Source organism: Neopsephotus bourkii, unplaced genomic scaffold (genome assembly GCF_033783945.1).
Source record: "Neopsephotus bourkii isolate Nb327-2 ecotype Australia unplaced genomic scaffold, CSIRO-AGI_Nbou_v1 NB_1434, whole genome shotgun sequence".
In the NCBI taxonomy this organism is placed as follows: domain Eukaryota; kingdom Metazoa; phylum Chordata; class Aves; order Psittaciformes; family Psittacidae; genus Neopsephotus; species Neopsephotus bourkii.
The window spans coordinates 425,549-439,821 of NW_026901911.1; the positions used below are offsets into that span (position 1 = coordinate 425,549).

Consider the following 14,273-nt stretch of genomic DNA (forward strand, 5'->3'; position numbering starts at 1 on the left):
AAACAATAGGAACTGGATGGTTGTTTTTCGCTCTGCAGTTGACACGGAGACAATCTCGGGATGGAAGGACATGTCCTCAGAGTCAGCTCCATGTGAAAAGAAATGCCTTCCAAATCCCTGAAGATGAGTAGGCTCCAGGTGTCTACCATTTCCCCAAGTGGTTTCAGCGGGAGCTGGGCTGCTAGCCCTGTGGCATGCTTTTGGAATCCTCACATCATCCATCAGCCACCTGTAAAACCCAGTTACACCAAGCTTTCTAGAGACGTCCCAAACCTTCTGAGAACTTAATGCAATATTAGCTTCTGTTGAGACCAAGCTTCCTTTCTGGGTCTAGTTGAAAACGCCTGTTGAGCAGCATCTGTTCTAACCTGTGCCTTCTGTCACTCAGGTTTTATGCTGCTGAAATTATATGTGGCCTCCAATTCCTCCATTCCAAGGGCATAATTTACAGGTAACTTTACTCTTTAGTGTCTAATATATTAAACTTTTCCTGTTTTCCCTGAAAGCACTAATGGAAACAGGGAGACTGCTTCTTGGATGTACTTACTGATATTGCATTTCTATGCTGATTTCCTTTTTACAGAGTCTGGCAGTTTTATTTCAAAGGGAGAGTGTAGAAAATGCAGTTTTGAGCCCTTTTAGAAAACCCAGTCCTGTTTCAGTTAACATTAAAAGCAAGCACTTTGGTGCATTTACACTGAGTCATTAATACAGCACCCAGCACAGGCACTCAGTTTAAGCTTCCATGTATGAAGGTCAAGCTAGCCATGAGGAATTTGGTGCATTTGCTATGCTGATCAGTGGTGACAATCTCAGCTCAAGTAACAACAGCAGGAAGACAGTGATGTACCTTCATTTTGAGGTTATTAGCAAGTCTGCTGTGCACAGTTCCATGAGGAGATGGGTTTTATCTCACCTACCGTGAATCTCAGCTAGCTGCCCAAACTCTTCTTGTAGCTAGCAGAGAGGAGGGGGCTTTTTTAGGTCCATCGAGTGTGTGTGTTTGTGTTAGAAATGCCCATTTCTACCAGCAGGCTTTACAGGGAACCGATGGGGATTAGGTGGGTCATTGCAGCTGTGTTCAGACAGGAAAGTCCTTTCCCAAAGTTACTGGTATGAACTTACTCCACAATGCATCAACCTATCAACTCCCAAGATGTCCTCTGCTGCAAACTCACCCATTCCAGCTTCTGCTTGACTTCCCTAGGAGAATCAAAGTTATGCACAGATGCTTTAGTCTAATGCACAAGTGTTGTGCTTCAAACCTATAAAAAAGGACAAAGACAAGATGGGAGCAAGAAGGGCTGCAGAAACCAGGCCACAGGCTGCTTCTCCATGGCCAGAAGGAGGGACTGACTTTCTGGGGAGCTCTAGTCCAGCTCATCTTTATCTCAAAAGTTGGTTGCTACATTGCAGGCTTCTAAAAAGCAGGAACCAAATAATTTGTCACAAACAATTGAGAAAGCTCACTAGAACAGTAATGTTTGCTGAAACCAAAATGAGCTTATTTCAATGTTTGTCATGTAGTTTGAACATTAGAACAAACACTGAAAGTGAATGGCTTGTTTACAATACACTCTCCCATTAAAATCCAAGCTTCAATTCACATAACTCACCTTATTATTCATTATTAGTACTCATGTGGGAGCCATTTATAGTCTTTATTGACCAGTTGATGGTGGCTGCATAAACATTCAATCAATATCAGTGGTATTAAGCTATGATATTTGTGATGCAAGCAAGTTTCCAGCTCCAATTATTCTTCTGGATGACTGAAGTGCCAAGATCACATTGCCATGTCTGTCATTTCTACTCAGGCTTCTCAGAAAAGTTGGTTAAATAGATCTGCATTATCAGAGACAAAGTAGTACATTACTGCATCTGTAGCCAAGCGTCCACTGAGGACAGTAGCTGATCTGTCACTGAGGACTTACCCCAGTCCATAAAACCCTTCCCTACCATAAAATAGACAGTCATCGATCTGAATGCAGCCTACAAGGATGCTGGAGAGGGGTTCTTCATCAAGGACTGTCATGACAGGACAAGGGGTGATGGGTTCAAACTGAAACAGGGGAAGTTCAGGTTAGATATAAGGAAGTTCTTTACTGAGGGCGGTGAGGCACTGGAATGAGCTGCCCAATGAAGTAGTGAATGCTCCATTCCTGGCAGTGTTCAAGGCCAGGTTGAACAGAGCCTTGGGCTGCATGATCTAGTGTGAGGCATCCCTGCCCATGGCAGGAGGTTGGAACTGGATGATCTTAAGGTCCCTTCCAACCCAAACCAGTCTATGATTCTGTGACATTGTGACTTTGTGTCAGGATTGTTAATGCTGAGTTTTTTGTTTATAATTCAGAATTGCTACACCAGCGGTGTGTCAGGGCTTGTGGCCCATTTCCTCATGAAAGGAGAGGTATGTTTAGAGTCTGGAGCCTCAAGAAATGTGGATAAATTGGAATAGGGTATCATAATGATAGGAAAGAAATAGCTCACTCCCAGGAGTCGGTGCGGCATTGCTCTGGGTATTGAGGTTTGAGAGAAAACATTTGACCAGTCGTACTCTTTTTCCCAGTTTTTTCATTGAAGACAATAACAAGGTCAGTTGAACTCACAGTCATGAGTATCTTGGTCAGAGCTAACTAAGCACGTAGGAATAGAAATCATTTTTGCTACTACATCACTTGTGATGTAGTAAGAATAATGAATCCAGCTGTTCTGTCTCATGCACCCACGTTTGAAATGTTGGCTTAAATGTGAACGTATGAGCTGAGGCTTTTTTTGGCAGAAACTCCAATCCCTGGAGCCAATGAGTTTGAGACTCATCAAAATAATGAAAGCAAACTGTAGGTGATGTTTTGCTTCGATCTTCCAGATGAACAAAAGCAGTGCTGACAGCCAGAGATTGAGCTCAATGGTGTAACTAAAATAAGTCATTCCAGATGGAAATTGTGACAACACGAGTGTCTGCAACTTGGAAGGCAAATGTTTCATTTGTCTATTTCTTTTTGATTGATGACTCCCCCTTTTTCTTGAGCCATATTCTAGCAGCAACGAACAATTGCCCCATGACAAGAATTTAGTGTGTAGACACTATGAGGTCTCCCACCCTGACTGGGATCTGGCAGAAGGAGCTTTGCACAGAGGGAGGCAAGAGCTACCGTCTTTCCTGCAGTTGTAGGCAATCATCTCAGGAGCGTCATGCATTAGAAATTACCTTACTTGAGGGAGTCAAAGCCATTATGGAAAACAAAAACACATTGTAAAACAGTTATCATCAGGAGGTAGCCTTTTACCAGCCTTGTGGTTAGGACTCTTGCCTGAGATGTGGAAAATGTGTGCAGGCTGTGAACCAGCAGAGCCTGGAAAAGACCAATTATATCCTCAGCTGTGGGCACAAGCAAATGTGTCTGTGTGCTTTGGGAGCCCTGAGAAGGAGGAGTGATTGACAGCATGGGATAGGCAGTGCAGGAACATGGGTGCTCTAAGACCAGGTGACCCAAATGCTACCTAGATCCCAGGTGAAGTGCAGCATCGCTGACCCAAACATCTCCCTGAGTCATTATTTCAATGAAAAGCTACTTGTAGATAAGATATAAAACATTTATCATAGAAGCCACACCAGCCTTCCTTTCTTTCTGCCTTTTTCTTTCTTTACAGGCTTTCCTCTCCTTTCCCGTTTTTCCCATGTAAAGCCCTCTTTGTTCTTTGTCAATAGCCATGATTCATCAGCTCACTTGCTTTTATTTCCTTCTCTGTGCATTTCTTTTTTTCCCTCTCTCTGACCTCTTTGCTTCCCACAGTAACTCAGAGACTGAAACCTCTGCCAACAGATGGGCACCTATGCTTGAAGGGCTTTGTAAACCCCCAGGTCTCAGATAGTGCAGCACAGAGGTGAAAAGGTGGTGGGTATTTTGCTGATATCTGGGATTATTCTGACCCTCTGCAAGCCATGCAGGGCTTGTGTACCTCTACTTACTCTAACATTTGTACAGCCTGCACTGAGACCTAGTGGCAGCTTCAGAGAGAGTACTGAGACTTCCAGGGAAGGAGAAAGGGAGCATTGGCTGTTCCATTCTTGCTCACTCTTTCCAGGCTATGTTAGGGCAGAAGCACACACTGGCTTCACTATTCTGCATCCTTGAAGGAGGCAGCTTTTAAGAGATGTCTTGGGTAACATCTCCAGCAAATGAATCAGTGCTGGGATGGGAAGAATGAAAAAGAAGGATGTTGAAGTCCAAGAAAGCAGCTCCTCATTCAACCCTCAGCCTTCCCTTGTGACTGCACCCTATAGGCACTACATAGAGGCACATAGCAAGTTAATGTGTAACCTGCTCAAATGACTTGTGTGGCTTCATAACACTTTAAAGGAGGGATTTCCTTCTCTTCCTCCACAGAGACTTGAAGCTAGACAACGTCCTTTTGGACAACGAGGGGCACATCAAAATCGCTGATTTTGGGATGTGCAAGGAGAACATGTTTGGAGATGCAAAGACAAGCACTTTCTGTGGGACTCCTGACTATATCGCTCCTGAGGTAGGTGTGGGGTCTAAGGGAGGTCAGCAAGATGCTGTGGGACAGAGAACATGTCTGACCCGCTTTCGAGCAGTTCCAGGCTGGAAACTGGATTTCAGTTTGACTCAGAGTCTGTGTTGCTGTCTGGCATTGCATATTTGTGTGGCTTATTCATTTTCTTGTGCAAATGGTTCTGGAAAGCAAGTGGTGCTGGACTTAACCAAGAAACAGAATGCTTAATGGAAATTCAGTTTGGGCCACGGCAGAAGGAGCTTCAAGAGGTAGGTCCTGAAATTCAGGGACAGGAACAGCATGAAGAATGGGAAGCATGTTCCCTAGCAAGCTAACAATAGGAGGCTTCAACAGCTATAAAGGCTCCTTTATATCTGGTAGGAAGCTGTGTGGACTTTTAAAGCATGATGTTCATCATAACCTAAGAGAGAAAACAGAGAAAGGTGGTATAGAATGTCCATCTGGACCTGATTCTCCCTCCTCATTGATTGACCATCTTATAGATAAAAAGAGGCTGTGTCCATGATAAAGCAGAGATGGGGGTTCACCTTCCCCCCTGGGATATGCTCTGGTGCTTGAATTGGGATAGCACCCATAAGCTTGGACTTCTTTTTTGCTCAGACAGGTTCTCAGCTGGCTGCAAACACAGCCTGTATTGAGAACATCCTCCCAGAGCTGAATAAGACACTATATGCTCTGTGGTATAAGCTTAAAACTGAGCACAGGCTTGAAGGTCTGCCTAGACAGAAAACAACTAATAGCTGCTGGTAAAAGGGATGGAGATGTTTGGAGACACAAACAGGAGGGTGGCCATATATCCTGATTTTCACTCTCTAAATGCCAGCAGTTAGGAGAGGCGTTGCTGTCTGGAGGACAAGTGGGAACTGACTTGTTGGCTCTGGGGTTTGGATTACCTGCTTCTCTGCTTTGTCTGTGCACAATGCCAGAGCACCTCATGTCACTGCGGGAATCCATCCCTGGAGCAAAAATCATCTCCTGATGAAAGGCTCTAAAACTAAACATGATGGAGGTGTATCAAGGGCAGGCTGTGCTTGAGCTACAGAAGGGGAAGGCAGAGCTTGTAGCTTGTGTAAAGGTCCTGCTCTGTTCCCCTGTCTCAGGAAGGCTGGAGTTTGCATGGAGGCAGTCTCCAGGCTCCATGGAAAACCATACCAACAGTTCCTCTTCTGCAGTTGCTATCTACTGATACCTGGTGGAGAAAAGCTGAACTTGGGCTCTATGTAGCCATGCAATAAAATTGGGTGGTCACAGACACAGACGTCAGCTTACCCATATCAAGGTCCTTGCTTCCCCTCATTTCATTCCATATCTTCACAGACAGAAACTTGTTCTTTTTTTTTTTTTCCTCTCTCTCTCTTTTTTTTTTCTCCTGGTAAATTTAGATCTTTTGGACAAGATCCCTCCAGAAAGGAGAAAGCTTCCTTAACCTGGTGACTTCACACAATGATAGATCTCATTATGGAGAGGCTTTGACTAATTAGGTGGCAAATTGGGGCCAAAGAAAACATTTTTCACCTCAGAGAAGAACGTAGGAGTCATCCATGCATCATGTCTGGCATCACTCTGAAATCCATTTATTTGCCTTTCAAGATCTCATTTCCTGACGTTAGTGTTTTCATGATGGATATTGGTACTTTCCAAATAGCTTTTAAAGCTTTTGTTTTTTCCCCTCTCCACTATAATTCATTGATCTTTTACTGTGCACCAAGAGCTCGATTCTGATCTAGGTTACATCACTGCTGACAATCTCTTCAAATCAATTGGATTTGTATTGCCTAAGAGCAGACATAAACGTGCTCTGCAATCAAGTTGCAATTGTCTTTTATTCCACTTTAGTATGCTTTTATTTAAGAATAGAAAAGGTATTTTCTGATCGTAAAGAAGAAAAAAAGAGAGAGACAACTGATAATCCATTATCTGTGATTTTACTTCATAGAAAAGAGAAAGACTAAACCAGCTCAGAGTTTTGTTTCCGCACCATCATTTATTTTAGAGATTCAGTGGGTGCACATGAAGCATTTTACCTCAAAATGGAAAGCACTGATAGAGTTTATGGATCATCTCTCCCACCAGAAGCAGGAGCACTGGACTTACTCTCAGTGTTTCAATGCAGCTGCAAGCGCTGCAATCTGTTACAGTCTCGGCAGCTTGGCTAAAGCCACACACATGAGGGGGCTTTGGGTCAATACACAGGCGATTTAGGGAAGGTCATCACTCCAGCTGACTTCCCCCTGATCCCCACACACTGGATGTAGCCCTCGCTTTATAGCTGGGCAAAAAGGAACAAACCAATGGATAGATTTGAGGACAAATTCCCACCCTCTACTCAACCGGTCTGAAGATGGCAGATCAACAACTGCTTTCTCATTGTTTTTCCTGGGGCAGGTTTTGCTGGGGTAGCTTCACACCATTTTACTGACTGATAGCCCTACAGTACCCTTACACTGCCACATTTGTGATCTTAAAATACAGTGTGAGTTAAGTCAGTCCCAAAATGCTAATGCCTGACCATTTGTCTTCTTGACTCTCACAAACCTGGTTCGAATCCTTGGAATAACTTGAAGAGCAGGCCAAAGAAGACTTGTCTCACTTCTTAGGTTTGAGACCTCCCTGGTAGCCAAGGATTCATTCAAGTAGCTTAAGAGGTACATGCAACCTATTATCTTCAGTGTGAAGGACTGTTTAGGCACCCAGAGGTGGCTGTGATTCGGATGGAGTTCCTTGAATCCCAGCCTGTGCACCACCAGTAGATGCTCTGGCTCATGCTTCAGGCAGAGGGAAGCATCTCTACTATCTCTCTCAGTGAAAAGTCAGTTGAAAGGTTAGGATCTGGCCACCCTTTAGAAGTTGAAATACTCCTCACAGACTTTTTGCATCTGACTTTGTTACTCCTCTCTTTGGGCAGATATTGCTGGGGCAGAAGTACAACACTTCCGTTGATTGGTGGTCCTTTGGTGTCCTCCTGTATGAGATGCTTATTGGCCAGTCTCCTTTCCATGGCCAAGATGAAGAGGAGCTTTTCCAGTCTATCCGCATGGATAACCCATTCTACCCTCGCTGGCTTGACAAAGATGCAAAGGACATTTTGCTGAAGGTAAGGATTACCACACATGGAATGAAACTCTTTTTGCCACAACTGTCGTCTCTAATTTGTGCATCTTCAGCTGTTGTTCAGAGAAACACCTTTAGTGTGATAGGCCCAGAGAGAATCATTTTATTGTCTGAGGATCAAAAAGCACACCTGACCTAAGTCATGAGGTTGTCTGTGTGTCTTCTTTCTCCGGAGTTGTGATGGTGCCTTCTTGCATCCAGTACGTAGGATCACAGGGTATTAGGTACCAGCAGAAATCAGTTTCTTTGCAGAGAAATAGCTAAGGCACGAGGCATGTTAAATCCTGGAAAAGCTATTCTAGCAGACTTCAAACTAGGGGTTACAGTGACTTCCTTGATAACTTTGGCTTTGAAGCAGTTCTTGTGCCTTAGATACGAGGACATGCAGGGTAGATTGCTTTGGTGTTCAGTTTGATTTTTAGTAGAGGATATTTTGCATCTTTGCACTGAGCTGAAGAGCAAGAAAACAAAGCCTGAGCCATGTCCTGAAGTGGCAGAGCTGCTCAAGCAAGTAGCACCATGTCACCTGATTTTTAGCCCTTTGGATCTCTTACATAGTAATGCATAGTGTCCTTTCTGAGTAGAGCACTCTTCTGTTTCCCTCTAATGGGTATCCTCCTCTTCTGTTAGGTTCCCTTCCAATAATACCCCGATTTTTTCATTTCCTCCTTCTCAGCTCCATGCCATTTAGCACTGTAGCTTTTCTGGCTTTGGCATGCAAATTATTCTGGAGCTGCAAAAAAAAAATGCAATGAAGTCACAACAGGTCTAACAAGTTCCCTCCCCTCAGTTGAGCTTTGGACTGATATTGGACATGATCTAATCTAAGGCATTGTAACTCAAGAGGGAGCACAGTAAGATAGCATGTGCAGAGTATTATAATGGTTCAGCTGATGTGAGGTAGCTTGTTCCTCACAAGATTTTGGTTATATTTGAGGTACAGCCTCTACCTTCACTTCTGCATTTACAAAGTGACAACATAGAGCATTCCACTACCAAAAAATGGAGAACAGGAGATTATTTTAGCATCTGTGCAGTGCACAGCAGGGCTTTGGTGTTTAAGTATAGCTATAACATAATGAAAAGAATCAAAAGTAGTTTTCCAGGAAGATATTTTGAATGTCTGTATGTGGGACTTAACACTGCCATCTTTCTGTACAGCCGACCTGTACTTCTGTTAGGATTAGAGTTAATAATCACCTCTATAGCAATCAATGAACTTCCTGCCTTAGGAAAAAAAGAATTAAACACTCCATTAAGGGCTATTCTCATTGCCACTGACTCTGGATAATTACATACTCCACCCTCCTTAATGCCTTAATGCTTAAACCACTATCAGCACAGAATTTAACTCATAGAATCTGCATTGCCTGTAGAAGACTCCAGTTTTGGCAAAGCTTTGCCCACACTGTTAACAAAAGCCCAATGCTTGGGTTCTTTTCCAATCTGGTCCTCAATAGTCCATACATCAGGTTATTTTGCTGCCACTTTTAGCATTAGATATTTCTCTTTGTCTTTGCTGACTGGTATCTCTTGTATGCTCACTTTTGGCCGAATAGAGTAGCAAGCAACTTCTACTGTGTGTAACCCAACTGCATTTTGAAATGAACTCCAATAGTAAAGTGCTTTTGAAGATTGCCCTTACCCTCTGCAGTAAGACTTATTGGCTGTGTTCAGGTCCCCTGCTGTCAAGTGTTGCCATTATCCCTCTCCATTGACTTTTGAGGGATACAGAATCTGGTGTTCTATGGGCCAGCTGCAGATGTAAAGATGAATTTTAATCTATTCACACCCACCATTACAGCAACACTTCGGGATTACATCCTGCTCACACACTTTAAGAGGACTCTGAAGCATTTAGCAATCCTGAAACTCTCCCCCAAAACCACTTCACTGCTTCCAGAGCCAAATGGCTCCTGCATCACCATAAAAACATCTATAGCAAAACAGGCTGTGTTTGCGCTGAACTGTAGAGTGGGCTCACACCTGCGTGCAACTGATGGTGAGAAGATATGCTCCACTTCTAGCTTTGCCCTATCATCTTCAGCAGAATTAGTCATCCACAGGACTTGTAGCCTGCAGTGTGCAACAAACACAAGGCAGCTCTCTGAACTGGGAGTCTTCTAAGAAAACTTTGTCAGTATCTGAGCTGGTCAGTGGAGAGAAGCAAGCACTTCCAGGGTGTCTTTTATCTCATCTTTAAGTATGTAAAGGGGGTCAGATGACTTGCATCTAAAAGATGACTGTTTTTCCTATTAGCTATTAGGTGTCAAATACTGATAGTCCAAGGGTCCAAGGCTGTAGGAGATGAATGCAATCCCGCATAGTATTTGTCACACATCATGCTTATATTTAAACCATAAAAATATTTCTGATAACAAGAAGTTGTGCAAACATTTACAAGTGCAGTATTTCACCTGTGTAGCTGCATATTTGCGTGCTCAGACGCATATGTTGTTGCTTCTGTAGCAAATTGTCCTCTTTCTCCTCCAAAGGTCTCTCAGTTTTGGCATGTTCAGCTTAGAACCCAAATTGGTTCCCCAATCAGAAATGCAGTAAGGTAGAAAAGTCCATACTCTTACCAACCGTGCTTGAGTTTGAAGTCTGAGACCCTATCTGATAGGACTGTCCCAGTGAATACACTCTTATAATAATATATTATATTATATGTTATATGTTATAATGTTATAATATGTTATATGTTATGTTATAATAATATGTTATGTTATAATAATAACAGACTAAGTTACTTCTCTTTCTTCAACGTTCTAGCTTTTTGTGAGAGAACCTGAGAGGAGACTGGGAGCAAGAGGGAACATCCGCCAGCACGCCTTCTTCCGGGAAATAAACTGGGAAGCTTTAGAAGAAAGAAGGATGGAGCCTCCTTTCAAACCGAGAGTGGTAAGGATGCTTCTTCAAACTCCACCCGTTTTATGTTTTTCTGTCCTAAATCATTCCTTCCCCAAACATTGAAACCCCCCAGGACATACCAAGACCCACAGTAATGTTATAAACCATCTCTTCAGGGGCACTGTCAAAATCTTCAGACACGGGTCTTAGATGTCAGAGACCTCAAATCCTGTTTAGATTCATGGAGTCAGCATTTTAAAGGTGACTAAATGTCTGCTTTACATTGGAACAGCTTTAGGCACCAATTGAAGGCTTTCAGAATGCCCTCAAACTTTCAGAGTTATCTTCTGGAGTTGCCCTGCGCATGCAGTCGTATGTCTGTCTAAAAGTAGATGCAGGACCTTGATCTTGGGCAGGCAGAATGGAAAGTGTTGACTCTAATGTCCAAATACAGATTAAATTGTTCACAGGCTGTTAGTATGTAGTGTACTTCAGACACAAGCAGCTGAAACCATATACAGTTTAGATCCACTACAGCCCTACTCACTGTATGTTTATTGGCTGGGCTGCCTGACCTGAGCATCATGACTACTATTACGTGATGGCTATAAGCACAAGTCTGGCATGCCCACACCTGAGAAACCATAAATTACTCATTTTCTCAGTTACCATAGAAGGGGGTGGGATGCCACTTTAAACACCTTCACTTAAACATGTAAGTACAGCCCATTCTGTCAGGATTATCTTTCATTGTACTGCAGAAGGTAAAGAAGGAAAAGCACTTCAGATAATGACGTGATTGGCTAAGTCAGGATCCTCCTGACTATTCATAACAGTCAGAATAAGCTATCCAATTCCCATTAACAATAATAATAAAATTTAATTTGACAAGTGCATCATGCTTTCATTTTACAGTCTTTCACAGGCGTTATTTAACTGATGGGTCTAATCTGCTGTCTTACAAAGCTTCCACATCCCTGCCTGGCAGAATTCACAGATCACAGTCTCAGTGCCTCCTATGTAGTATTTATTCCCGTTACTACTTCAATAGGATTGTAATAAGCAAGGGATTAGCAGTGGTTGCTGGATATTAAGAGCTCAGGCAGATGTTGACAGGTTGCCCAGAGAAGCTGTGGTTGCTCCATCCCTAGCAGTGTTCAAGGCCAGGTTGGACACAGGGGCTTGGAGCAAGCTGCTCTAGTGGAAGGTGTCCCTGTCCATGGCAGGGGGTTGGAACTGGATGAGCTTTAAGGTCCCTTCCAACCCAAACCATGAACTTCTATGAAGTTCACTGCAGTTTGGTATCTTACTGTGCCTCATTTGGGCTGGAGCAACTAATCATTGTGCAAAAGGCCAAGAGAAATGCATTTCAGGTTCCCTGGCTGAGCTGAGCTTGCTCCCAGCTAGTTAAGCTGAGCCTATAGGAAGCAGCCTGATAGGGCCAGTACCATTATAATGAAGATCTGGATATTACTGGTTTGACATGATTTTTGTCTTCCTTTTCTTGAAGAAATCTCCAAGTGACTGCAGCAACTTTGACAAGGAGTTTCTAAATGAAAAACCAAGACTGTCGTGTGCTGACAGAGCACTAATTAACAGCATGGACCAAAATATGTTCAGCAACTTTTCTTTTGTGAACCCTAAAATGGAGAAGATACTGTGCTGAGGTCTGCCTTGCTGAAAGAGCTCTCTTTAATGGTAAACACTCTGCCGCATGAAGACTGTGCATGGTGGTTTTTACCAAGAACCCTCCAGAAAAACACCTCAGTGAAAGTTTGTACCATGTCTGGAGGTGTCCAGCTTATTCCAGTCCATAGCAGATGCCAGCTACTCTTCATTATTGATGAATTTACTTTGTGATATCTTTTGGTCTCTCTTGTTCTTGAAGTTGAGAGCATCTGAATAAGAGGAGGTGCCAAAACCTGTTCCTCATTACTTGTATACACAGCCAGTGCGTTTCTCTGTAAGAAAAAAACAACTATATTTGAGTTTCTGGTGATGTCAGTGCCCATTTCTGCAATTCTCACCTAAACCCACCTTCTTCTGAAGGACAAGTGGTTAGCTTGAAGGCATCTGAAGGTATCTGGGAAGACTTTGGGCTGGATGTTTCAGTGACCTCCACTTGTACATGTGTGGAATTGTGCATGTATGCACAGTTTTGAGAAGCAATTTCGCTCTCTACACAAGTAATATTCACAAGTGTTAGGGTTCGATTTTGCTCTGCTGGGACAAAGACACTTTGCATTTGTACAACTCAACCAGAGGCACTGGAGCTAAAGACTCAACCCCAAAGGAAGATTGTCGCCATGGCAAGTGTCAAGATCAATGTAGAAAGCCAGTGGTTTACACTTAGGACTTAAGCAGGAAGGATGTGAAATTGCAGTCCAGCAGAAAGCCTCGAGAACCTCTGTTTTAAAGCTTTAACTGTCCTTGCACACACCAGACTCATAGCAAAACCTGGACTGGGCTTTCTGGAGTTTTATCCTAAAGGCAGAAGAGGTTTCCTCAAACCATTGTTAAAGTGTAGTAAAACTGTCCTTCCAGTCACAGCATTGGTATATTTCACTTGAAAGGTAGTAATCAGTCCTTGCAAGGGCTGCTATACTTTCTTTTGCCCTATATGGTGTCTGAGCTGTTTGGCATGTATGGTGGACACAGGTCAACAAGCTGCACCCAACAGTCACAGGGCAGGACAGCACATCAGGTGAGGATGATCTTATTCTTCACCTCATGGCATCTCGCTGTGTTCTACCCCTTTGCAGTCTGTGGAAATGCAGATGAGTATTTAAAAGTCTTTTCTGTGATCCTGTCATCACGGGATCCTTTTAAATAAAGATGTGCTGTTTTCTGAGGTTGGAGGGATGTAGAGCTGCCCAGTTACTGCTTGTCAAAGCCCAGATAGAGGATTCTGTAATAGCTTAGACTTAGGCAATCACCCACGTTGTTAGGCTCTAATTGACATATATACATTTGGAGCTTCATTGCACCAATCCATTCAGTCCATGGAGAAGTTCAAGAAGGTGATCCCAAAATCAGATTCCCTTCAGAGGTGCCTTTCTGACCAGGCTATCACCTTGGATCTCTCAGCAGGATGAACACAGCCTTGCAGGCAGTGCTGGGATAACACTGGCAGAGACCACAAGCATTAAGTCCTTCAGGACCAAGAGCAGAAGAAGTGCCTAACATCAACAAGAAGGTTTCAGTCCAGTGACTCTCATGAAATCCTTGTTTGTGCTGTGTGAAACTCAGGGGGCATCTGTGCTCAGTTTGTGCAGCTGGTCACCGTGTTTAGTTAGAATGGTTAATGTGGGGTTTTTAAATACCAGTGTTGTTTGTACAGTTTAATAAAACATTGTGTACAATTGGAAAATGGGCTTGGAAGTCATTAAATAGGAGCAAAGAACACAAGTGCTTAGAAAAGCCATTGAAATGGCGCTGTGCTTTCTGGGGAATGTTCCTCAAGGGAATTTCAACCTATAAATACACAGGATCAGCAAGAATTTGAGCAACTGTAGCTACTTCATAGATCAGTATCTATAACAAGCATTTGGTGCTTGCAAAGATGCCAAGGAGAGAGTAAAATGTTCTTTTTTTACTACCAGAATGTGAAATGGCTGTAAATGGGGTCTGGTATCTCAAAGGGGTTGCAGAGCCAAATGTGCAGAAGTTATTACTGTTAGAGGGTGATTCAGACCATCTTCCTTTGACACCTGAATGAGGTGTATGAGGATCAGCCAAGTCCTGGGACGCTACAGGTGGAGTCTGGATGG

At 43.2% G+C, this 14,273-nt stretch overlaps 1 protein-coding gene across 1 annotated transcript in view; it reads left to right on the forward strand.

Moving 5' to 3' along the window:
* PRKCQ (protein kinase C theta) overlaps window positions 1-12,741 on the forward strand; it is a 45,362-nt gene extending 32,621 nt beyond the window's left edge. The window contains exons 14-18 of the mRNA XM_061368640.1: window positions 389-451; window positions 4,392-4,530; window positions 7,448-7,636; window positions 10,426-10,554; window positions 12,014-12,741. Coding sequence (XP_061224624.1) covers window positions 389-451; window positions 4,392-4,530; window positions 7,448-7,636; window positions 10,426-10,554; window positions 12,014-12,169 — 676 coding nt within the window. The 3' untranslated portion in view covers window positions 12,170-12,741. The remainder of the gene's footprint in view (window positions 1-388; window positions 452-4,391; window positions 4,531-7,447; window positions 7,637-10,425; window positions 10,555-12,013) is intronic.
* Window positions 12,742-14,273: the final 1,532 nt, after the last annotated feature.